The 23,550-nt window shown below is 44.7% G+C and overlaps 2 protein-coding genes across 8 annotated transcripts in view; one reads left to right on the forward strand and one right to left on the reverse strand.

The window, feature by feature from the left end:
• ATP1B4 (ATPase Na+/K+ transporting family member beta 4) overlaps positions 1–23,550 on the reverse strand; it is a 42,624-nt gene that overhangs the window by 14,730 nt on the left and 4,344 nt on the right. Inside the window, exons 1-2 of one of the 4 annotated variants that reach the window (XM_028714523.2) lie at positions 8,830–9,000; positions 3,920–3,975 (exon numbers count right to left, since the gene is read on the reverse strand). In XM_028714523.2, coding sequence (XP_028570356.2) covers positions 3,920–3,975; positions 8,830–8,866 — 93 coding nt within the window. In that variant the 5' untranslated portion in view covers positions 8,867–9,000. The other 3 variants (XM_077922621.1, XM_077922620.1, XM_028714522.2) reach the window with 3 other exon arrangements.
• Positions 8,883–23,550, forward strand: part of TMEM255A (transmembrane protein 255A) — a 35,501-nt gene continuing 20,833 nt past the window's right edge. Inside the window, exons 1-2 of one of the 4 annotated variants that reach the window (XM_028714529.2) lie at positions 8,883–9,265; positions 19,996–20,038. Coding sequence is in view for 3 of the 4 variants with exons in the window: in XM_077922622.1 (XP_077778748.1) it covers positions 21,936–22,160 (225 nt within the window). In the remaining variant the exon portion in view is untranslated. Of the gene's footprint in view, positions 9,266–19,895; positions 20,039–20,124; positions 22,161–23,550 lie in introns of those variants that run through there. The other 3 variants (XM_028714527.2, XM_077922623.1, XM_077922622.1) reach the window with 3 other exon arrangements.

Below are 23,550 nucleotides of genomic sequence, written 5' to 3' on the forward strand. Positions count from 1 at the left end.
ATATATGGTGAGATTGCTTGCAAAAATATGTCAAAACTGCATATAAAAATGTCTTTATAGAAACAATGCACTAAAATGCTAGTGAATTTTCATGAGGTTTTTAAATATGCAAATTGCTGCAAAATGTGGTGAACTGAAGTTAAGACTGGCAAAATAAGAAACTGAGAACAAAAATTGATGGTCCCTTCTATCCACATCTCCTGGTGGAGTTGGGAAAGACCCTTGTGTGAAACTATTATGGATAGCTGCTGTTGATCACTGTAGATCAGGTGGCCATGCTTGCTGGGGCTGATAGGAGTTGTAGTCCAGAAGCATCTAGAGAACCAGAGGTTCCCCATACTTCTTGGAGAAAATACTGAGCTAGACAAACCAATGTTCCAATTTGGTACAAGGCGGCTTCCTATATGTCTATTCGTTCCTTCTAGTTCCAATCTTCATGCTGTGAGTGCCATTCCTTATTTAGCCAAAGCAGCACCAAAGCACACTAAAGAGAAATAGCACAAGGCTCTGGGAAACCGCAATATCTGCAAAAACTGCAAACGTTTTTAGGGGGAAACCTACAGGAAGAAACCCCAACCCCCAGTCTCTCCTATGAAGACCAGGCATGCTCAGTGGCCACAGAATGCTGACTCTCTTTTGACTCACTGTTGATGAAAACATGGAAAAACCAGTGGAGGGGCGAATGGGAAGGCTGGAATCCTGAACAGCAGCAGCAGCATTTTGTTGCAGACAAAAACATTTTATCTTGTTCTTACTTGGCATGTTGTTCCCTGTGTGATATTTCCAGCAGCACCTCCTCAACCTGAACCCCCACACACCTCATTTTTGTGTGTGTGGTGCTTCCTTTTTATTCCTAACCCCCTGTATTTCTAAGATGATCAGAAGAAGAAGAAGATGCCAAAGCAAGAATTGTCACCAAGGTGTGCCTGAAGCAACAGAAAGCTACAGAGGAGGTGATCAGAAAAACTGATAATTTTAACTGCCATCAGAATCAAGTTTCTCTTCCCCCTCTAACTGGATCCCCTGCTGCCTGGAAAACCTGGAGACATGATTGATGTTTGTCTTTTTCAGGTGTATTATAGCTCCATGTTGTACTAGAAGCCCTTTGAGGCCCTCTCCAAGTTCTCTGACTGTATGACCAAAAAAGTTCCAAGCTTGAACCTGCCAAGTCCATCTCATATTCGGCCATCTTTTCATGAAGTCCACCGTTCAACAATCCACCCAGAGTTTTTACAGGTTACTTATGAACATTGAACTTGCCATCAGTCAGTCACTTCAGACCTGATGATGGAGCAACTTGGCTAGGACAATTTGATCCATCTATCCAAGGCTGACCCAGGAAAAAGCCTTTCCTGTCACTTACATAATGGGTTCACATAGGCCAGCCTGTTCATCAATGGATCATCAGTGCATGAGTCACATAAGATGAGAGAGAAAGCAAAAAATTAATGCAGGAAATTAAAAGCACAATCTGGCCCCCCTGAAAGCACTTCCCTGAGTTTCAGTGGGAGAATTAAACACCAGATTAATAGTACAATTTTAGGCGTGCCAAAGAAGAAGTCTCACTGAGCTAACTAATTAGGCTTATTGCCAAGGACCTGTGCATAAAATTGCTGCATTAATCTCTCTCATTTGAATCAATGGGTCTTAACTATGCTTTTGCAAGGTTTTCCTTCCCATAGAAATGAAATCTGGTCTCATAAAAATGCCCAAAGGTTGCCCCTTCTCTTCTGTAGCTTTCCTTCTGGGCTAGCAAAGTGTGGAAAGTCAAATTCTCACCATTCCCTTGCCAACGAAGGATCAACTCAAAGCAAAATCACTCAACAGCTAAGGAATAGGTTTTTTAAAAACTGCTTAAAAGTTAAATCTGTTCCCCCTTGTGTGGGTGTGTGAGATCTTATTTCACAAGTGCAGAGTGCATCTGATTCAAAGAACCTTCAGACCGGTTCCCCACATGTATGTCCCTCTAGTGACAAGTTCAATGTGTGAACGAGCTGCCACTGACAGAAAGTCCATGTTGCCTTGCATGGCCTCCAATGCATGAGCTCCAATGACCATGCTCAGCACTCCTGCAACTCATTGAAACAATGAGTCTTCAAGAGGTGAGTCATCAAGCATTATAATACATATGAGAACCAGCCTTTGGACCAGTGGTGGGGGAGATGTGCCGCCCCCCCCCCCCCGTGTATCTGGACTACAGTTCCCATCATCTCCTATCATTGACTATGTTGGCTAAAGCTGATGGGAGTTGGAGTCCAATAGCATCTGGAGGACAACACCTTTCCCACACCAGTTCTAGAACTATCAAGTATCCTGTACAGCAGCTTTCTTTCTGACCAACTGTCACTGATCAAGCCAACCACTTGAGACAAGCAAAAGACAGGTGCCTATCCAAGTTCCTGAATGCTAGTGTGGAAGCAAGCCAAGTCAGAGCCTGCAGGGGAAAGCACAAAAACCAACCCTACAGTTACTAGCCAATATGAACTTGGGAAGAGGAATTCCCTTCCTGTCTAAATATGGCAACTGGCGAAAGCCATCTGCAAAGGTTCAGAGGCTGCCTTTTGGTATCAGAAGTTATTCTTTTGCCAGTTTGGGTGATCTCAGAGTTCCACATCACCACAACCATTCTAACTTCACAACCAGAAATATAGGAAGTTAGGCAGCTTTAAGTCCCCCATCCCATAACATGTTCTCAAACTGGCTCTGAGCTAGTTTAGGTATCACCTCTGCTATGTCAACCCAAAAAACACACCACCCCTTCCTTTAGTTGCATCCCAAGTGGAATGGATAACATATTTTAATGCTCCTAACCCAATGTGCTGTATCCATCACACCAGATACACACCAGAGCTGATGTACCCTGGATGGAAGAGTGCCACCACGTGGGGCAAGATGCTGTTGTACAGTTACTGCTAAGCTGCTCTCAGTCAAGTGCCCTGGAACCCCATGTACCCAGGGCCAGCCCAAGGCATTGTGATGCCTGAGATGATGGACAAGATGGTGCACCCTCCTAATTCCATGTACAGAAGTCAGTTGGCCCAGCATTTAATCTACCTGAAGGAGCGTCTCCACCTCCATCATTCTGCCCGAACACTGAGATCCTGCGCCGAGGGCCTTCTGTCAGTTCCTTCACTGCAAGAAGTGAGGTTACAGGGAACCAGGCAGAGGGCCTTCTCGGTAGTGGCACCCACCCTGTGGAACGCCCTCCCACCAGATGTCAAAGAGAAAAACAACTACCAGACTTTTAGAAGACATCTGAAGGCAGCCCTGTTTAGGGAAGCGTTTAATGTTTAATAGGTTATTGTATTTTAATATTTTGTTGGAAGCCGCCCAGAGTGGCTGGGGAAATGTTTATTATAAATAAATAAATAATCTCACTTCAACACTGGCAACTGAACAGTGTCCTTCACCACCTCTGAGGGCAGCACAGCTCTGTTATCCAGCACCTCACCACCACTTCCTATCCTCCAGTATGTGCTACCTGAGGCAAACGCCTCACTCTACCTAACTGTAGAGCTGGTCCTGAACGTACCATTCTGAGCTGATGTTTTGGTTCTAATAAAAGCACTCAGATGGAGCACTGTTCCATGAGCTTGGTTCTTTTTCATCTTCGACAGACAAGTTAATTATTTGCATCAATGAGCCAATTCACGCATGCAGACCTTTCTTCTTATTATGATTTGACTAATTCTCAATTATCTAGATAGCCTTTTCCTCCTGACATCTGGGGCGGGGGGCGGGAATCTAGCTTTGTTTGATGCATGGTCATACTTTCCCCCTTTCTTCCTCCAACACTTAGGAGGAGAGTGTGGACAAACCTTCTGCCCTGCTCATCAACAGCAGAAACAATGGGTACGATTCTGCTAACAGGAACCTCTGGAAATCTATTCCTCATTACTCTAAGGGGTTGTTTACTTACTGGCATTTGGTGATAGTTGAGCGGGTGGTCCTTGGCACCTCCAGAGGTGGCGTTCACTTCCATGGTGAAAAAAGGAAAAAAGGGAAAAAAATATGAGATGGTTAGTATGTCAGGATGTCAACTCCTGGTCTAATAATGCAGGTCACGTCTCTTCACTGAACCCTCTCCCTGGAATTATCCAGCAATCCCATTGCACAAGCTGGTTCAGTGGTTTAAAAAGAAAAGAAAAATCAAGCAGGAGCAGGGGCTTTGTGACTATCACCAGGTGACTAGTTTTGCTTTTCAACACTGCAGCGAAGACGGAGCATGTAAGCTGGAGACCAGCAAGCCGATTGCTCTCATCAGGCAACTGAGATCACGCAGCAGGATTCCATACAAGAATTCAGGCCCTCGTCCACCAGAAGTCATTCACGTGTAAAAAGCAGCCTATCGCATGAAATATCCCAGAGAGGGGGAAAGACCAAGAATCTTGCCCGGAAGGAAATCTTTCTGCCTTGGGAGGCTGAGGATCACCTGTTTATAGAGCGTTACAAAATAATCAGATCTTAACAGACAGAAATGTACGTGCCAATATGTCCCTGTCAGTCATGGGGAGGCCCCTTATCTGAATGCTTCCAAAATTGCTTTCACGGTCCGACATTGCTATATTTATCACTTTGCCTTCAGACAGGCCAGAGGTGGGTTCGTGCAGTGTCAGTTTCCCAACCACCCATAATTCCAGGAACCATCTGAAGATCCCTGGAGAAGAGCCAAGAAGGACAGTGTGGAGAGGGAATTTGGAGGGGCACTATCAGGTTAGAAGTGGTCATATCCCATTATCCACATGCCTGCCACAACAAGCAAAGGCATCACCATCGTATGTGCTTGTTTGTTTGTCGCTTTTTGCAGAAAGCTCTCTGTTCAAAGAGACTTTCAAAAATAAAACACTGAAAACAAGTGTAAAAGCAAGCTTGAAAACAACCTAAAATGCTTATCTATATATATACACGCACACATATATATATAATACAGAGAGAGAGAGATCCAATTCAACCCTACCCCACTGAAAGACAACCAGAAATCTAGGGTCCAAAATCCTAAGTGAATAAGCATGTTTCTTGCCTGGCATGTAAAAGTAGATAGTGATGGTGCCAGGCAGGCCTCCCAAAGGAGAGAATTACCCAGGCAGGGAGCCACTACTGAGAAGGTCGGTCTGGTGATATTAATGACTTACCCTCCAACTGTACCAATTTTCCAGAGACAGTCCGGAATTATGAAAGCCATCCTGGCTTCTGATTTGATCCTGGAATGTTCCTATTTCTCCGCAAGTGCTGCTGCCACCAAGCTTGGGAGAAAGGGTGAACCGGCGCTTGTCCCAGGTGTCAGCGGCTCCAGCAGCTGTGAGGCAGCATCCCATTGCCTCTCCGTGTCCTCTGCTGCTGGCCTCCTCCCTTGGGCAGCTCATAGCAACCGCTGGAAAGCAGGTGAGGAGGAGAAGAGGATGCTGCCACCGAGGACCAGCCCCACGGGACACATTGGCTCTGAGATGCATAGCCGGGGAAAATAGGGACATTCCAGGATCAAATCAGAAGCTGGGATAGCTTTCGTAATTCTGAGCCTGTCCCTGGAAAATAGGGACAGAGGTGGGAAAATAAATGGACTTATTCTGCTAACTTACCAATAACCCGCCCTGTGGAACGCTATCCCACCAGATGTCAAAGAGAACAACAACTACCAGACTTTTAGAAGACATCTGAAGGCAGCCCTGTTTAGGGAAGCTTTTAATGTTTAATAGGTTATTGTATTTTAGTGTTTTGTTGGAAGCTGCCTAGAGCGGCTGGGGAAGCCCAGCCAGATGGGCGGGGTATAAATAATCAATTATTATTATATTATTATTATCATGACATTAACTTCCCACTATGTTCTCCTCCCTAGCTCTTCCTAAAAACACCAAGTCAAACACTTCTCACCGCCCCCGAGCCCCCCCTCCCAAGAGTAGTAAAAACAAGAAAGTCCTTTCGAATAGGGACATTCTGTGACACACAATATCCTGTCGCAATTAAAGGCTCAGATGAATTACAGCCTCAATGAAGCATGTTTTCCTGCATTGCTCCATGAAGCAGCACACACACACTGTCTCCTCTGCAATGCTTTCCAAAATGCTTTCTATTTTGGTTTGAGGCTGCTGTCCGCATTAGCTGCGTCGTGTTACAGTAGTTGATGGCCCAGGTTTCATTTCAATATCTTGTTTGACTCCCTTCTGCCCCCTTCTGTCCTGAGGCACTGGATCTTCTGCGGCAATGTGCCACTGTTATCTCTTCCAGTGACAGCCACATCCAAACATGGGCACAACCCGAAAAAGGCAGGTTATAAACTGGCAGCAGCTGTTTTCAATAGAGACATTCGTTGCAAAGAAACTTTGTCAACATGTGGTAATCTTCTGCTTTCTGAAATGATGGGGAACCTGTGGCCCTCCAGGTGTTCTTTGACTCCGAATCACATCAACCCAAGTCCACTGCAACTCTGGGAGTCCCTCAGATTTGCCACCTCTGTTGTCCCCTCCAGATTTTGCAGGACCACAGCACCCAACGACCCTAGTCAGCATGTTCAGTAGCCAGGAAATATGGGATTTGTGTCTTAAGAGAATTTGGAGGTGGCCACATTGTCTACCCATGGTTTAATCTTAATGTGGTTTCCCCACTATTTTTTTTGCACTGTTGTTATTTTAACTTTTCCTTTTGAGGTTTATATTTTGTTGTTTTCCTTTGCCTTGCTTTTTTCATCTTGTACTTTCCTACTTCTTTGCAATTATTATTATTATTATTATTATTATTATTATTATTATTAACTATAAACTTAAGCTACAGTTCTATATACAGTGGTACCTCAGGTTACATACGCTTCAGGTTACATACGCTTCAGGTTACAGACTCCACTAACCCAGAAATATTATCTCAGGTTAAGAACTTTGCTTCAGGATGAGAACAGAAATTGTGCTCCGGCGGTGCGGCGGCAGCGGGAGGCCCCATTAACTAAAGTGGTGTTTCAGGTTAAGAAGAGTTTCAGGTTAAGTATGGACCTCCGGAACGAATTAAGTACTTAACCCGAGGTACCACTGTACACACTTAACTGAGAGTAACCCCCCCCCCCCAACTCGATGGGGCTTAGTTCTGAGTAGATGCGTACACGACTAAGCAGCTAGGCTTGTCCCACAAATTGTGATGGTTTGACTCGGTGGTTCCAAATTTTGTTTCAGTTTTGTTTGACATTTGCCTTCCCCACTCTTAATTTAGACTTCTGTTGTATTATTAAATAAGTATTCTTGGCGTTTTTTTGCCCCTTAGCCACATATTCACGTTCTCAGGTATGTGTGCATGGGTTTTCAGTCTTAAGGAAATCCTTCACTCTTCCTACTGAATTAATAGGAGAAAACTGCTTAAATTTGGAAGAAATAGATTTTACTTTAAGCGGGGTAGGCCTGCAACCTTAGTCTTAATGCAAAAATTAACCCAGTTATGGTTGCAATCCTAATCCCACATATTTTGATGCAATGAATGAAACCCCAATGAATTCAATAGAACTTACTTCTGAGTAGACATAGTTAGGGTTGTATAATATCACCACCTTGCCCCACTCAGTGTCCCTTGATCACAAAAACCAAGGATTTTTAAAGCTGCTGGCTGAGCTCCAAAAAGAATAACATTTCAGTAAATACGTGGGCTGGTTTTCGTTTTGGCATCAAAATAGATGTGCCTATCACTAAATGAGGCACAGTATTACATGCTGAATTCTTTTGAGCTGTGGATCAACAGTAGATCTGGTTGAGAATGCAAAGTCGTAATTATCAGAATGCCTCTGATCACGTGCCAAGTGCATTTTTCCTCCATTACAGAGTAACTGCAGCTAACCTCCATACTTCTGGGATTGGAAAGTAGAATACCTAGGTGGGCCGGAGCTTGCAAATGTTGCTCTTTTTAGAAATTAATCACCAAGAACAAAAAAAGGACATTGGCTATGCCTTGGTTATTAATTCACATTTAGTACACTTGCATGTTTGAAATCCAAAGCTAAACTTTTTTTAGAAAAAGGTTAATGTACGTTAATTTAAAAGATGCCAAAGAATAATTTATGAATGCAAAAAGCTAAGTACTGCAACCAATTACCCCATATAGAAGCACTTGCAGATTCACAATATTTTTAAAGTAATTGTGTTTTTCCTCAAAATGCCCCCCTAAATCCAGATCTTCTTTTTTCATTGGCCCACAAAGTTCCAAAAGAATAATTACTGTAAAATCAAGTAATAGAAAAGTATCTCATATGTCATCTAGGCTAGACCAACCAGGAAATCTTATACCACTAAGGCATTCCTGATAATGATTTATTACTACTAGTACTGCCAATTTTATTATCATCACCACTAAGAAAAATAAGAGTTTTGGGTGGTTGTTGTTTCATAATATCTAGGATAGCAATATTTAATTGGCTCAACTGATCGACAAATCAACCAACAATTTAGTAAATTAATCAAGGAGGAAATTTTTAATCATTAGGACTAAGAGCTGGGAACACACTTGTGTTTTTCTAAGGTTATTTTGACCACGTTACTGTAACAGTAAACTACTAATATGAAAAGTGGCATTTCCTTGTTGCAAAGATTAGTAATTTTTGTGCATTAAATTGTAAGTTCTCTTTCACTTCCTTCAGTCCAAGGGCCATTCAGGACCCACGCTGCAATTTGTTTTGATGGTTTTTAATAACTGATTTTTAGTTTGCGGCAACTCGCCCTGGAACCTGGAGAGACCGCACACGCGCCTCGGGCAAAGGTTTTTAAGTCGCATGGAACCCGGAGAGACATCCGAGTCGATTTGTATAGGATCAGGCTGCCAAGCGCGGCAAAAGTTATTGAATCGGTTAAAAACACACACACATACCACATGATTTCTCGAGCTCTCCTATTGATTTCTGCATGTTTGCGCCTTTCTTTCTTTTTTTAAAAAAAGGAAAGGAGCCACCCAGCTTGGAATCTTGCGCATCGAATAACGCATGGAAAATATACGGGACGACAGGTAGCAAACCCGCCTGCAACCCAACCGTGGCGAAACAGGAAGGTTCTCCTCTCCCCCTGCCCACATTTTATAGCGAGCTGGTCTGGTTGGTTTGTCTCTCCAGTTTGCGCAAGCGCCACAGACCGGCTCTGGTGGTTGGAGGGAGCCGCTGCTGTTGCCCGGAGCATGAACCTCGAGCAGCGCAGGAGGATGCGCCGCGGCCGGTAGCTCCCGCCGGACACCTTGCATTGAGGGCCCGCCACTATGCGCCAGGCCTTGACTCAGCCGCGCCCCAGCGCGATCCCCCTCTCCGATTCTGTGGGTGAGGCGCCTCTTCGCCGAGGGGAAAGGAAAGGAGGGTGTGGATTTGGGGAAGGGGCTCCCATAGCAAGTGGGGCAGGAGCGCGCGCGGGAACGGGGTGTAACTGGGTGTCGCCTTTTGCGCAACACTCTTTGGGTCCTTTTTCCCCTCTTTTTTGCAAAAACCAGAGTCGTGGGGTGGGTATTGGGTCGTTTGGGGAAGTCCTGATCGCCTGGACATGCAGCACGCGCCCCAGGCCCGCTGCTCTCTCTCAACCTGCAGCCCCGGCGCTCGCATTGCAGCTCAAGGCCAGAAATAATTTTTTTTAAAAAGCTTGCAACGGGAGTGGAGGAGGCCCCGGGTGAAAGGCGAGCCTTGCTGTTTTCCACATGCCTGAGCAGAGAAGCTTGGGACCGTTTCTATTTAAAATCGCCACTGCTTGTTTGTTTTTAATAAGGGAGGGGGTTGTGGGGAGGAGGCTTAGGTTATTGCTGTTTGGAGACCCTTGGTTTGCATCACTTGGTTTCCTTTGGTCTGGAGGCCACGGGGCTGTTTCCCCCCACTGATTGAGTGGCCTTGTGTTATTAGAGGATTTAATTTGCCCTATTGGTGAGTAGGCTGAATATGTGGTCACCAGGCTGCTACTCCATTCATTTATTGGAGCAAGGCCTGCAACTCAGTGGGAGAGCATCTGCTTTGCATGCAGAAGGTCCCATGGTCAACCCCAAGGCAGTGCTGCAAAACACTCCTACCTGGAGGGCTGCTGCCAGCCAGTGTAGACCAGCCTTCCTCAGCCCCTGTTAGGTGGGCTTCATGTAAAACAAGGTGGAGGAGAGCCTTAACTCAGTAGAACTTGTGCTTTCCATGCCAAAGAGCCTCAATTCAGTCTGGCATTTCCTTGTAGGTCTGGGAAATACTCCTGCCTAGATAACTGCTGCAGTTACTTTTCTGGTTGAGGCTGGTGGGAGATGTAGTCCAGCGGTCTAGAGGGGAGCAGGTTGGGAAAGGCAGTAATGACCTACATGGAGCAGTGGTCTGAATCTCTCATAGGTAGCTTCCTGTGTCCTTGTTATTTATTTCAAACGCCCATCATCCCTGACCGTTGGTCCTGCTGGCTGGTGCTAAGAGGAGTTGGAGCCCAGGAACATCTTGAGGGCCACCATTTCTCTATCCCGGTTGCATAGGATTGTGCTAAGAGAGAATTTCTGCAACACTGATATAATAAGATGCAGAAATACAATATATCACAAGCTTTTGAATATGGAAGCCTCGTTGCTGGGCAGAACTTGACAATTCCTTAAATCAGGGAGGCAGATTTCCTGGGGACAGATTGAGTGGGCCAACTGCCAGTGATGGACCTTGGGATCTCAGATTTTAGTGGTGCCCTGCGTGATGCCAAAATTCAGCACCAAATTCATGCCAAACTTACTGCACTCTTAACTGTATTCTAAATCATAGCTGTGCCACCCCCAAGTCTCTGCACCCAGTGTGACCAAACCAGTCACACTCCCCTAAATCTGCCTCTGCAACTGCCCTGCTCCTCCCCCCCCCCGCCCATTCATTTGCCCTCTCCCTCTGAACCCAGTCTGTATCTCTGGGCATAAAGAAATAGAAAGGCAAGCAAAACCTTCTGTTAGAAACATAGAGAGTTGTCTTATACTGAGTCAGACCATTGGGTCCACATAGCTCAGTATGTCTACGCTGGCAGCAGCTCCCCACCGTTTCAGAGAGGGCTTCTCCCAGGCCTACCTGCAGATGCCAGGGCTTGAACATGGGACATTCTGTATGCAAAGCAGGTACTCTGCTGCTGAGCAATGGACCTGTCCTTGCTTTTGGAAATGCTTGTGCACTTAGAGAACAGCAGAAGAACAGGGAGCTGCAGCAACAGCAAGGAGTTGGCTCAGGGTTGGGGAAGAGATTCAAGGGTCATCAGCTGCCCCTCTGTTGTGGTGTGGTCTTAAGGGAGATGCCCTACCGTGCCAACTTCTGATGCCAGTTGTGGGAACAGGACAGACATATTGCAGAAGAGAAGGGTTTTTTTAAAGAAAGAAAGAAAATGAAGGAAAAGAAAGAAAGAAGTCATATTGGATATTAACAAATCTAATTAGCTGTTAGTTCAGAGTTAACTTGCTGCTAATCTGGTTGTGTTCTTCCTCCTCTTCTCTTTTAACAAATTAACTGAATGAGGTTTTTCCTTGCCATGGGTTTTCTTATTTGCCACATCCTATTGGCTAAACCACAGGGCTTACCGATCAGAAGGTCGGTGGTTCGGATCCCCATGACGGGGTGAGCTCCCGTTGCTCGGTCCCTGCTCCTGCCAACCTAGCAGTTCGAAAGCACGTCAAAGTGCAAGTAGATAAATCGGTACCACTCCAGCGGGAAGGTAAATGACGTTTCCGTGCGCTGCTCTGGTTCACCAGAAGCGGCTTAGTCATGCTGGCCACATGACCCAGAAGCTGTACACCGGCTTCCTTGGCCAATAAAGCGAGATGAGCGCCGCAACCCCAGAGTTGTCTGCAACTGGACCTAATAATGGTCAGGAGTCCCTTTACCCTTCACCTATTGGAGAATGTGAGGCACTACTTGCTGCTTGCAAATGTGAATTCATGTCCCTTTTCTCAAAGATCAGCAAGAGCATTCCCCACATTTAATGTACTTAGCCTTGATAGCACAACTGGTGTGGTACCATCAGAAAGGAGTAAATCTTCAGACTTAAAAATCCCACAGGAGAGGGGGCGTAAAATGCAAAGTCTTTTCACGTGAGCTTGGGAGCCTGTGCAAGCGCGTGTTTGTGCCGTTCAACTGAATGCTGGGCAGCCCCCCTTGAAGCAGGTTCAAGATGCAGAACTGGTTAGGACTCTGAGTGCATTCTTTGAGGGAGGATATGCCTCATTATTTGGTGCTTTGCAATGTGATTTAGCTTTCTTAGCTGGGAGCATAAGAACATAAGGAGAGACAGCTGGATCAGACCAATAGCCCACCTACTCCAACATCCTGTTCTCACAGTGGCCAACCAGATGTCTATGAGGAGCCAAATTGCAGGACCCGAGAACAAGAGCACTCTCCTCTCTTGCAGTTTTCAGAGCTGAAGAAGCATTATTTCATTTGGCTATGAAGGCAGAGCATAGCCCCTCATGGCTAGTAGCCATGGATAGTCTTAGCCTCCAAGAATTTTTCTAATCCTCTTCTGTGAGGATTATGCCAGTGAGATGAGCCTTTATGAACTACGGGACCTCTGTGATGTGTATTTGGCCGGCCAGCCACTACTACACTCAGGAGGTCAATGGTTTGAGTCCCTCAATGGGCAAAGCATTGCTTCTCTCTGCTGCCTTGGAGGGAAAGTGCTATAGCTCAGTGGCAGAGCATTTGTTTTACACACAGAAGAGCCCCAGGTTCAATCCTCAGCACCTCCAAGTAGGGCTGAGAACATCCTCTGCCTCAAATCCTGGTGAGCTGCTGCCAGTCAGTGCAGACTGCGTTGAGCTAGATGACTAAGTCATCTGCCTTGGTATAAGGCAGCTTCCTATTCTCTTATGTAGAGGGTAGTGCTAGATCTAATGTTGTGCTAGGGTACATTTAAGTTGAGTGTTGGGTGAAACTTTTTGATAGAGCAACTACGAAAATAACTATCTAGAGCAGGCATGGCGAACATCAGACTGATGACTGGCCCTCTGGTTTCTCCCAGGCCACATGCCCCTTACCAGCCCTGTTGCTTACCCTCCTGGAATACTTTTGCCTGGCTGGAATGTGTCCTGGAACTCGAACCATGTTTCTTGTTTGCCCAGATGAAGGCTAGAGTATAGATTTAGAGCACTTGGTCTGTCCAGTTTTGCCTCTGGCTCTGCCCTCCTCTGGACTGTGGCTCACACAGTTAGGGAATATGTCCCTCAGGCTGAGAAAGGTTCCCCACCTCTGACCTAGAGGGTTAGTGGGCTGTGCTTCACAGGAGATTTTTCAAGAATGGACGGCCACCCATTGGGAGTCTGTTCTGGATTTCCTGCACTGAGTTGGGAAGTCAGGATTTTAGGAAGGTGACGCAAACCTGCACAATTTGTGACTCGCCAACCTGAATACAGCCTGCTGGTCACATATAAGGTAAAGGTAAAGGGACCCCTGACCATTAGTTCCAGTCGTGACCGACTCTGGGGTTGCGGTGCTCATCTCGCTTTATTGGCCGAGGCAGCCGGTGTACAGCTTCCGGGTCATGTGGCCAGCATGACTAAGCTGCTTCTGGCGAACCAGAGCAGTGCACGGAAGCGCTGTTTACCTTCCCGCCAGAGTGGTACCTATTTATCTACTTGCACTTTGACGTGCTTTTGAACTGCTAGGTTGGCAGGAGCTGGGACCGAGCAATGGGAGCTCACCCCGTCACGGGGATTCAAACCACTGACCTTCTGATTGGCAAGTCCTAGGCTCTGTGGTTTAACCCACAGCGCCACCCACGTCCCTCTGGTCACATATAGTCACCCGCTAAGTTCTTGACAATTCCCCTTATTTTTGCCTTTCCTGGCATGCTTGTTTCTCAAGCCTTTGGTGGGGGGATGGGTTGATTTGGGCCATTATTTAAATCACTAAGGGAAAAGGCAGGTTTAAATGAAGTTTCAAAATGTCTACTTCAAAGTTATTTGATCATTTAAAGATGATTACGACTGAATACAGCCTTTCTTTTGCCAAGGATCATAATCCCACACCTCTTGTGATAGAGCCCGCAAGGCTTTTGCACTTCAAAAGAAAAAAATTAGGCAGGGGAACAACAATAAAATTAAGGAGCTCTATTTTGGTTCGTTGTACATATGCAAGGACACTAAGAAAGATCGTTTCCTGGAAAACCAATGGCAAAGTCCTACTTAATGTTATTTGTATGCTACCTTTCCACAATTCAAACCATGCTCAAGGTGGCTTACAACATTAAAGCAATATATAACTACAACGTAATAAAAGCAGTCATAAACAATAAATAAAACATTTAAAATACTGCAGTGCCTTATACGTAGGGGTGCCTCTGAAAAGGGTATGGTAACTTGAGCTGGTGCAGAATTCTGCAGCCAGGTTGCTCACTGGCACAGGTCGGTTTGAGCATATTATACCAATTCTGGCCAAACAGCACTGTTTCTGGGTCCAATTCACAGCACTGTTTTTTAACTACAAAGCCTTAAACGGCTCAGGACCGCAGTACTTCAAGGACGCCCTTTCCCCATATGAACCAGTTCGATTCCTGCAATCATTCCCCGAGGCCCTTCTCTGTGCGCCTCCTGTATGAGAGGTCCAGAGTGTGCCAACACAAGAACTTTTCTGCAGTAGCTCCCAGTTTGTGGAATGCTCTTCCCAGGGAAGTTTGGCTGGCGCCTTCATTATATACCTTTAAGTGTTTCAGTTTAAAGGTTTCAGTTTCTTGTTACGGTTTTTTATCATGTGTTTTGTGTTTTAATCTTGTGTTTTTATGCTGTGAGTTGCCTTGAGTTCTACAGACGAAGGGCAGTATACAAAGTTAATATAAATAAATGAAGATACGCAAACAAACAGAACAATTTCCACATAAATCGCAACAAGATCTAAAATAAAGGTATAAAAACCACGAGCAACAATTTTCCAGCAAACTACACCCCAACACAAGAGTCTGTTCAGCAGCCTTGGCTTTTGTAGCTGGAGTCAGTCAGGGCCCTGCCCTCCCAGGCCAGGTAGAAAAAGCCTGTAAGGCAGGGAGCAGGTCTTCCAGGACTCACAGCCAATATGTTTTCTCTGAAGGAAGTCCCACGTTTATTTATATTTGCGGCATTTAATGCTGTAACCCCTAATCCTGGGACTTTGCAGTGTTCAATGGAGGTCTCTTTTGAGTTAAATTATCAGCACCCTACTTGGGTCACTCCCAGCTGGAGGATACAGCCCATTTGCAGACTCACAGGATGAGTCCCTTGCTCCACTTCCCCAGCTTTGCAGAAGTCAAAGAAAGGAAAATAGCATGATAACATTTAAAGAACCTAGGCAGCTGCTCTAGAGAGGCAGAGTAAGCCACATTAGCAACCTGCATAACCCTTCCTTTGAGAATAGCTTCCCGCTGGGACGACTCTTCAAGCTGCTTTTGAAGAAGGAATCATTACCTAACACTTGGAGCTAACCAAGGTCCTGTTTTTCTTCGCTATCTATGCAAAGAGTGCTTGCTTGTGGCTAGACTTTAGCTGCTTGGTGTGATCTTGTCTGTTGTGATTTGACCTGCTTAACCGGACTGGGCTTTACCTGCCCTGACTTGACTTCCCTAGATGCTCCCCTCTAAACACCAAACACTCCCAGAACAGAATTCTTAAGGGCCCAGAATTTTCTAGAGGCAAGAGTTGGTGATTACTGGACAACACCTACTCTCTGCAGGGAATGGGATGTAAATGGCCCCGTTCTTTTGCTGACGGATTAAATATTCATAGTCTGCAAATAATCAATGCAATATACACGACTTATTGTGTCATATTTAGAGTCGTTTGACTTCAAACGCCCAGCGATGTGGGATGGAACATTTTCTGCTGCTGTATTTTTCCAAAGAGAGTTCTCAGAATCAAGTGCTTCATAAAATTAATAAGTAACATAATGGCTGTGGGCAGACAATCAGATCTCTGCTTAATAAGCCGAGACAGGAATGAGCCTCTTAGTTAATGGCTTGCAAACAATGGTGTTTGATCTGGAAACTGCCATTACTGCAGAATGCAGCAGCTGGGTTACTGAGACCTTGTCAGCACACAACACCTCTGCTTAAAGACCTGTGCTAGTTGCTGCGCATTTGTTACCAGGCCAAGTTCAAAGTATTAATATTATTATATAAAGCCCTTAACAGCTTGGTGCCTGTTTACTGGAGAAATCACCTTACCCTGTATGTGCCTACTCAATTGCATCAATCTGTGGAACTGGCTCTGTTTACAGGTGCCACATAATATTCATTCCACTCTTGTAAAAAACTAAAAATCCCAGTCCTTTAGTGGAGCAGTGTCTACACTTTGAAACTCCCTGCTTGAGGACATTAGGCTAGTACCTTTGCTGTACTCTTCTTGGTGTCTGCTAAAAACATTTTTTTGTGGTCAAGCCTGTCCAGACACGTAAAAGGAAACGTGCTTTAACCTGTTTTTAGCTTATTGTTGGTTTTAATTATATTTGGGATTTTTCAATTCCTGTTGTGTTTTTTTAAGTGTCTTCTATTGATAATTTTAATGCTTGTTTTTTTTTATTTTTTGTAAACTGCTTAGAGGCTCTGTTCACAACCAAGCACCCTACAAATTCCATAAAATAAATAACAATAAAACAAGCAAGCCAAGAGATGGGTGCTGACGTTATACCATGGTTTCATATTTCTGCTCATTTGGAATACCATGGACATAATGGTTCCTTGCTTACACAAAGGGAAGACCAGAGCATCTGTGTGTAGACACATGGAGCATGTTCATATCCTGGCTGAGATTTGATCATCTGAATGCTGCCAGTGAAAAATGCAGAGCAGGTCAAATTGGGCAACTAGAGTAGATACACTACTTCTTGACAGATCTAATATCAGAGTGGTTATTAACTTTTTAAGGTGACTTTCTCTAGAAAGCACACAAACCCTTTGGAATTCCCCATCCTGTTGCTTGTCAGACAGGTGCCATCTCTATTGTCTTTTTGGCAGCTTTTAAAGACCTTCCTTTTCCAACAAGACTTTTAACTGAACACTTTTTATCCCAGTTGGCTCTGTGTTGGTTTTGATTTTGTCTTTATATGTGTAATTGTCTGCCTCCTCCCCCCAGTTGGTGTTTTCATTGCTAGATCGCTTTGAGGTGTTTTATAAAGGTAAAGGTAAAGGGACCCCTGACCATAAGGTCCAGTCGTGACCGACTCTGGGGTTGCGGCGCTCATCTTGCTTTATTGGCCGAGGGAGCCGGCATACAGCTTCCGGGTCATGTGGCCAGCATGACTAAGTGCTTCTGGCAAACCAGAGCAGCGCATGGAAACGCCGTTTACCTTCCCTCTGGAGCGGTACCTATTTATCTAATTGCACTTTGACATGCTTTCAAACTGCTAGGTTGGCAGGAGCAGGGACCGAGCAATGGGAACTCACCCCATCGCGGGGATTCGAGCCGCCGACCTTCTGATCGGCAAGTCCTAGGCTCTGTGGTTTAACCCACAGCGCCACCCACGTCCCAAGGTGTTTTATAGGAAGCAATTAATACATGGAGTGGAATGAAATAAATAATATTCATGCACACAGCTCTTCAGGCATTCTAAAAATCAGTATACCACTTCTCAGCACCTCAAGATGAACAGGAAGTGTAAGGTTTTGGGTTGTCCTGTCTTAAAATGATTATAAATATCAGAATAAAAAATAATTTCCAAGTTAAGCCTCAGATTGGTTTGAATATAACATTTAAACCATGCTGTAGTGGTGCTTTATGGAATTCTTTTGCCTAATCAAATATTTGTTCAGCTAAGTTATGATTATTTCAGTAACTTGAAATATATATATATTGTATACAGCATGTAAGATTAACATGGCATCCTTAAAAAAAAATCAGTTTACTAAATGCTAAACTAAATTGCCTTGAGTTTAGGGCAGTGGGATTCTTCCAATTCATAATGTTCTGCATGAATCACACCACTGCAAAAGTCAGCTTTTATTCTAGTTTTTGCCCAGTTCATTCAACAGACTTTTAACTTGGTTTATTTCACAGAGGGCCACAGATTCAGTTTTAAGAGACCTTAAGTGCAGACATTAACTTTCGTTGTTGTTAAATTCAGATTTTGTATTTAAACCAGGGTATTTTAAAAAGATGCCTAACAGAATTTTCTTTTTTGAAATTGGGTTTATTTATTTATTTAAAAATAATGATTAACCTGCCCTGTCTGATGGATTAATTAGTTCGGTGGGTTATAAACTATGCTGGCTTGCTGAAAACTGAGCACGTACCATTGCTCCTGGTATTTTGCAAAGTGTCCTTGAGAAGCTATTGATGTCAGGAAGGTGATTCGAGATTTGTTTGTTTTTATGCTGGAATCGGATTAGGGCCATAACTTGTGTCCTTAGTTCAACTCTTCGAACTGCCTTGGTGGGGATTTGCAAGTGTGCCAGCCTTTTATATATTTCTATAGGGTTGAATCTTATCTGAGTCACAGTGTAAGCAGAACAACTTCTGCTCACACTACAGAACTTTACCAACTTTGCACTGTTCCCAGATATTTTCTAGAGGGTTGGGAGAACCCAGGACAGATCAGGGGATGGGGTGATGTGGGTGGAAGAGGAGGAAGGGGCACACTGTTCCCTGAGCAAAAGTAATTCTGTTTGTGCAATGACTTAGGCTACAATCACAATAACATTTATGTTATGTACTAAGCTTAGATCCTAGAAGAATAGGCAGGTAGGATCCTAGAATGCAACAACCTGATTGGCTTGCAGGAGCAGCCCAATCAGACCCCAGGAGGAAGTTTATCAGCCTATTAGGCCGGTAGGATACTAGAATGCACCCACTGATTGGCCTGCAGCAGCCACCCAATCAGGCTCCAGGAGGGAAACATAATCAACCAATCAGATGGTACTCATTGTATAAATAAGGTATATAAAGCCTGAGTTGGGGGGCAGGATTCAATCACTGTTCCTATGAGCTGAAATAAAGAGCATGAAATTACTACTCGACTCTGAGTATATTTCAATTTAAAACTCCGTAGTACCACTTTCAGCCAGTAATAGCTTCCCACAAAGAATCCTGGGTACTGTAGTTTGCTAAGGGTGCTGGAAGTTGTTAGGAGACCCCTGCTCCCCTCACGGCACTATAATTCCCAGAGTGCTTTTAACAATCAGTCCCTCTTCACAAGGAACTCTGGGAATTGGGACTGCGAGGAATAACTCTCAGCACGCTTATCAAACCACAGCTCCCAAAATTCTTTGGGGGATAGTCATGACTGTTTAAAGTGGAATCATTGTGTTTTAAACATATTATGCAAATGGGGGATTCTCTCTTGTGGGAATTAAGAGCTTCCTGCTTCTCCTGTTGTAATATCCTGAGAACAATATGTCCAATAAAATATTGCCCTCATGGACAACATTCCGGGGGCCACATGCCAGTGCTGGGCAGGGCCAGAGGCAAAAAGGTGGGAGGGGGCAACAGATGTGGCTTTTAACTTTGTATAGCCATAAAGAAGCCAGTGGTTTCTGTACCCACTCATCTATCCATTCTCCATCCAGGCAAACACTTCAAGGACACCTTCCCAGCAGGTGTGTAGCCAGTGAGATGTGTGGCCCAGGGAGAAGGCATGTGCTGGGAAGAGTCTTGAGGTCCAGATGGAGAACCTTGGAAGGCTGCATTAGAATATAGTTCAATCCTCCTTGGACAGTATTTCCTCCCACCCACACAGGTTATATTTGACAGGTGGGCAGGACTACCCACCTGCCAATCACCCAACAACGTTGTGATGTCAGATGATTGACAGGTGGCCAAAACGTTTCCCCACCCCTGGGCTAGACAGGTGGACCAATAGCCTGGCCTGGTCTAAGGCAGCTTCCTATGTTCTTGATATGGTATCTCATGATACCACCAAGAGAACTTAAACTGAATATGATGCTTATGGGGAGAGGGTATGCTTTGCTATTCAACGCTGATGGAATTAGCACATTTTTTGCATATGTATATATGTGTGTGTGTTTTAGGGTCTTTCAATAGAAGAAAAAGAAATTCCCTCTACGTAACGGTGACTCTTCTCATTGTGTCTCTGTTAATTCTTACGGTTGGTCTTGCTGCCACGACAAGAACGCAAAATGTGACTGTTGGAGGTTATTACCCAGGGGTTATTGTAAGTATAGAACTCCTAGGTAGGTCAAGAAGCTGTGTTGCTCCCGCCCAAGTCCCCACAAACCTTCCAAATTGATTAGAATGTCTTAAGTGTTAACCTCTGCTCATTTGCTTTCTGCCTTCATTGAATGTTTTGTTTCCTTGAGACTTTCCAGATTTTGTTGGAATGCAGCTTCCATCCTTCCTCACCATTGGCCATGCTGGATAGAGCTGGTGGCCTCAAAGTCCAACATCCTATGGAGGGTCACAAGTTCCTTACTTCTGCCTTAAAATATGGGGGTGGGGGTCTGGTCCACACATGCATGTTCATCACTGGGTGACTGCAACACGATTACTTGCATGTGTGGGCATAACACCCTTGAGCCAATGGTTTCCATATGGAGTCACATTTAGTGGCAAATCATTTGGGACTGGTACACACATGAGTATCTACCCCTGATAGGAGGAGTGAAGGAGCTGTGGCCCTCCAGATGTTGTGGGGCTCCAGCTTCTATCATCCCTAGCCAACAAGGTCAGTGTTCAGTGACAGTGGGAATTCAGTAGCATCTGGAGGGTCTATCTCTGCTCTACAGATTGCTCTTCACTTGTTGGCTGGTAGCTGAGTGTCTGACCTGACTCCGCTGGGTAGTGTTGGGAGTGAAGTGATATGGATGTTCTGTCTGTGGTGTTAGGCTTGTGGTGGCTCACTTATGCATGCAAAGGTCCCCTTGGTTATCCAGCGAGAAACATGTGCCCCTGAACAAGTCCATGGTTTGTCACTTAGTGCTTCATCCACCAAATGTGTGACCCACCTCCGTTGACAATGTGTTTCACTCAACTTCATATGCAAGTTGTTTCTGTGGCTATTTAGCTGAGGGCTCACACCTGCAGCCTAGTGCCACACCACACATGCAAGTGTGAACTAGTGTTATGCTCATACCTGGAACTAATGGTGAGAACTGGGTATTTGTGCTAGTCTCCCAATGACTTCCATTGGTGGTGAGTAGATCGTCACCAGTAGATCAAAAAGGGACCACCATGGAAAAAGCCTCTATGTGCCTGTGCTGTGGGTTTCAGATGTGCAGTGAATGCATGCTCAACTCCTTCCAAAACTGCAACATCAATGCAGAGGAAAGATCACCTGGGACTACTGGAAGGGTCTAGTCTTCTGGAGCAGGAAAATGCAGAAATGCCTCTAAACCCATGTCTGCAGTCGCACCAAGGTGTGATTCACAATTAACTGCTGCAGGCTCATCTGCCATATTTATGCCCCTACTCACTTAATGAGGTGCATAAAATAATGGAGGCTACACAGATGGTTCCAATCACTTGGAGGAAACTAGCTGGAAGCTGCATTTGGTTGTAGCTAACTGACAGGCCAGCACCCATTTAGAGGCATTCAGCTCCTCTTCACATGCTACAAGTGCCCCACAAACAAGTCTTAAATCTGCTGCTGTTACGTGTGAGCTATTCCTCTGATGTCACACTGAGGACACAAGACAGTGGCTTGGTACATCCATGCATGAACCAGCCTCCATTGCTCAGCCCTTAAGTACTATGACCTTGTTGCTTTACAGCTGAACATGTGAATTAGTCCCATGAAAACATGTTGGATTAGTGTGGTGTGGGGTGCTACAAAATTTTTTGGTTCTGGTGTTAAATCTCTATGCTGAACTGTTTGTCCGTGTTTGCCTTTGATGTTGCATGTCCTGTACCATGCATGTCTCTATTAGCCCACAGAATGCCTTGCTGCTGAACTTATATCTGCTGAATTTGTAGCCTATCTCTGCCATCTGGATTTGTTTTTAGCAAGCTGGCTCAGAATGCAGGGTGTCCTGAGATAGCTTAGTACATATGAGAGCTCAGAAAGCCAATGTTGGATTTGCCCAGTGCATGCTTAAGATAGTTGGGTCTTTGCAATGTCCTACCCCTTCTCTATATCTTTTCTGTATCTCTTCTGGGTGGAATACACCAACCCTTTTCAGAAGGGATCTTCATTCTGCTCTTATAATATTGAAACACTTTCTGCTCTCGTTTTTCTCATCAGAATGTTGGAAAGTGATCCCGTCAAAAGGGCAGAGTCAGAATATCTACTACTCTGGCCCCTTAAATGTCAGTCCATGCAATCTTGGCTGCAGGATAATGTAGGTGCACTGCACAGCAAATACTCTCATTTCAGCTGGAATGATTCAAAATGTCAGTACACGGTACAAGACTGTGGACATTTCCACTCTGATCTCTAGGTTGCAGAAAGAAACCATCAAGCTAGCAAGTGTTTCTTAGCTTAGCACACTTTGGGTTGGTTCACATTCAATGCCTTATTTCTCAGTTAAATGTGTAATTGTTTCCATTAGCAGACCATTTGCGCTTTGTTATGTTATCTCCCTGGCATGTAAACCTCTAATCTCTTGTTCACACATGCAAGCCCGATGCTGCAATCCTAATGTCATATATGAATTGGCATTTCAGAGAGAGTGTAAGCTGGTTTTGTAGCCTGGTAGTGACATCAGAACTTTAGGTTGGCACACTTAAAATGGGTTAAGGCACTCTGTCAACCTAGCACAAGAAACCCACTTAAAAATAAAAACATAACATTTTTGTCATTTGGAAAGTGATGAGAAAATGCATTTAAAAGTGTGGGATGAACAAATGACTAGTGGGAAGATGTGTAAACACCCCACAGGGAAGTCAGGATGAATGCCCATTATCTTAAAACAATAATTATAATTATAACAATAATTATAATTTGTCCCACAAACAAATTGGAATGACTGCTAAGTAAAGACCAGATATAGGGCCCTTGCAGACATTCTGTTTATTGAGCATTCATGATGATTTGGGCTCATGAAGGTGCTGAGGCAGTTACACGTCATCCCATTTGCACCTGCAAAAGTTTTAGTTTCAACTGGTGCAAGAACTGTGGCTTCCTGCTGAAGTCCTGTAATTTTTCATACCACAAATGCTCCTTTGTCCCGTTTCTGTTGCACTGTAGCGCAAGGGTGCCCCTCCAGGTGGCAGTAATGTGGTCATGTTGGGGAAACATCAAAGAACTACCAAAGCGTAATGATGTTGGGGAGGTCCAGTCAGAATCCATCACCAGTGCATGATAATTGACATGTTGCAAAATGCATCCATGGGTGACTGGAGGTGAAACACTAGTCTGGAGGTGCCCTTGGTCTAACCACCATGCAGCATGAGCATTCTGCATGCAAATAAGGATGAATGCTCAAAGAGGTTCTCAGAAGGGGCCATATTTGGGTATCTGTGCTTTTGCTACCTGCTTAGCTCTCGTTCCCATGCTAACCATGCATATGAACCAGCCCCTAATGTAATCAGTACTCTACTGAATAAACTGATGCATTAAATCAAGGATGGGGACTCTGTGGCCTTTCAGATGTTGCTGCCCTCAACTCTAACCATGAGGCATTCCAGCTGAGGCTTGGAGAGCTACAGATTCCTCACCTCTGTGTTAAACAGCTGTATTACACAACATCTTGTTTAAGTCCTTTATAATATTATCTGTTAGTACTCTAA

Source organism: Podarcis muralis, chromosome Z (assembly GCF_964188315.1).
Source record: "Podarcis muralis chromosome Z, rPodMur119.hap1.1, whole genome shotgun sequence".
NCBI classification, from domain to species: Eukaryota; Metazoa; Chordata; class Lepidosauria; order Squamata; family Lacertidae; genus Podarcis; species Podarcis muralis.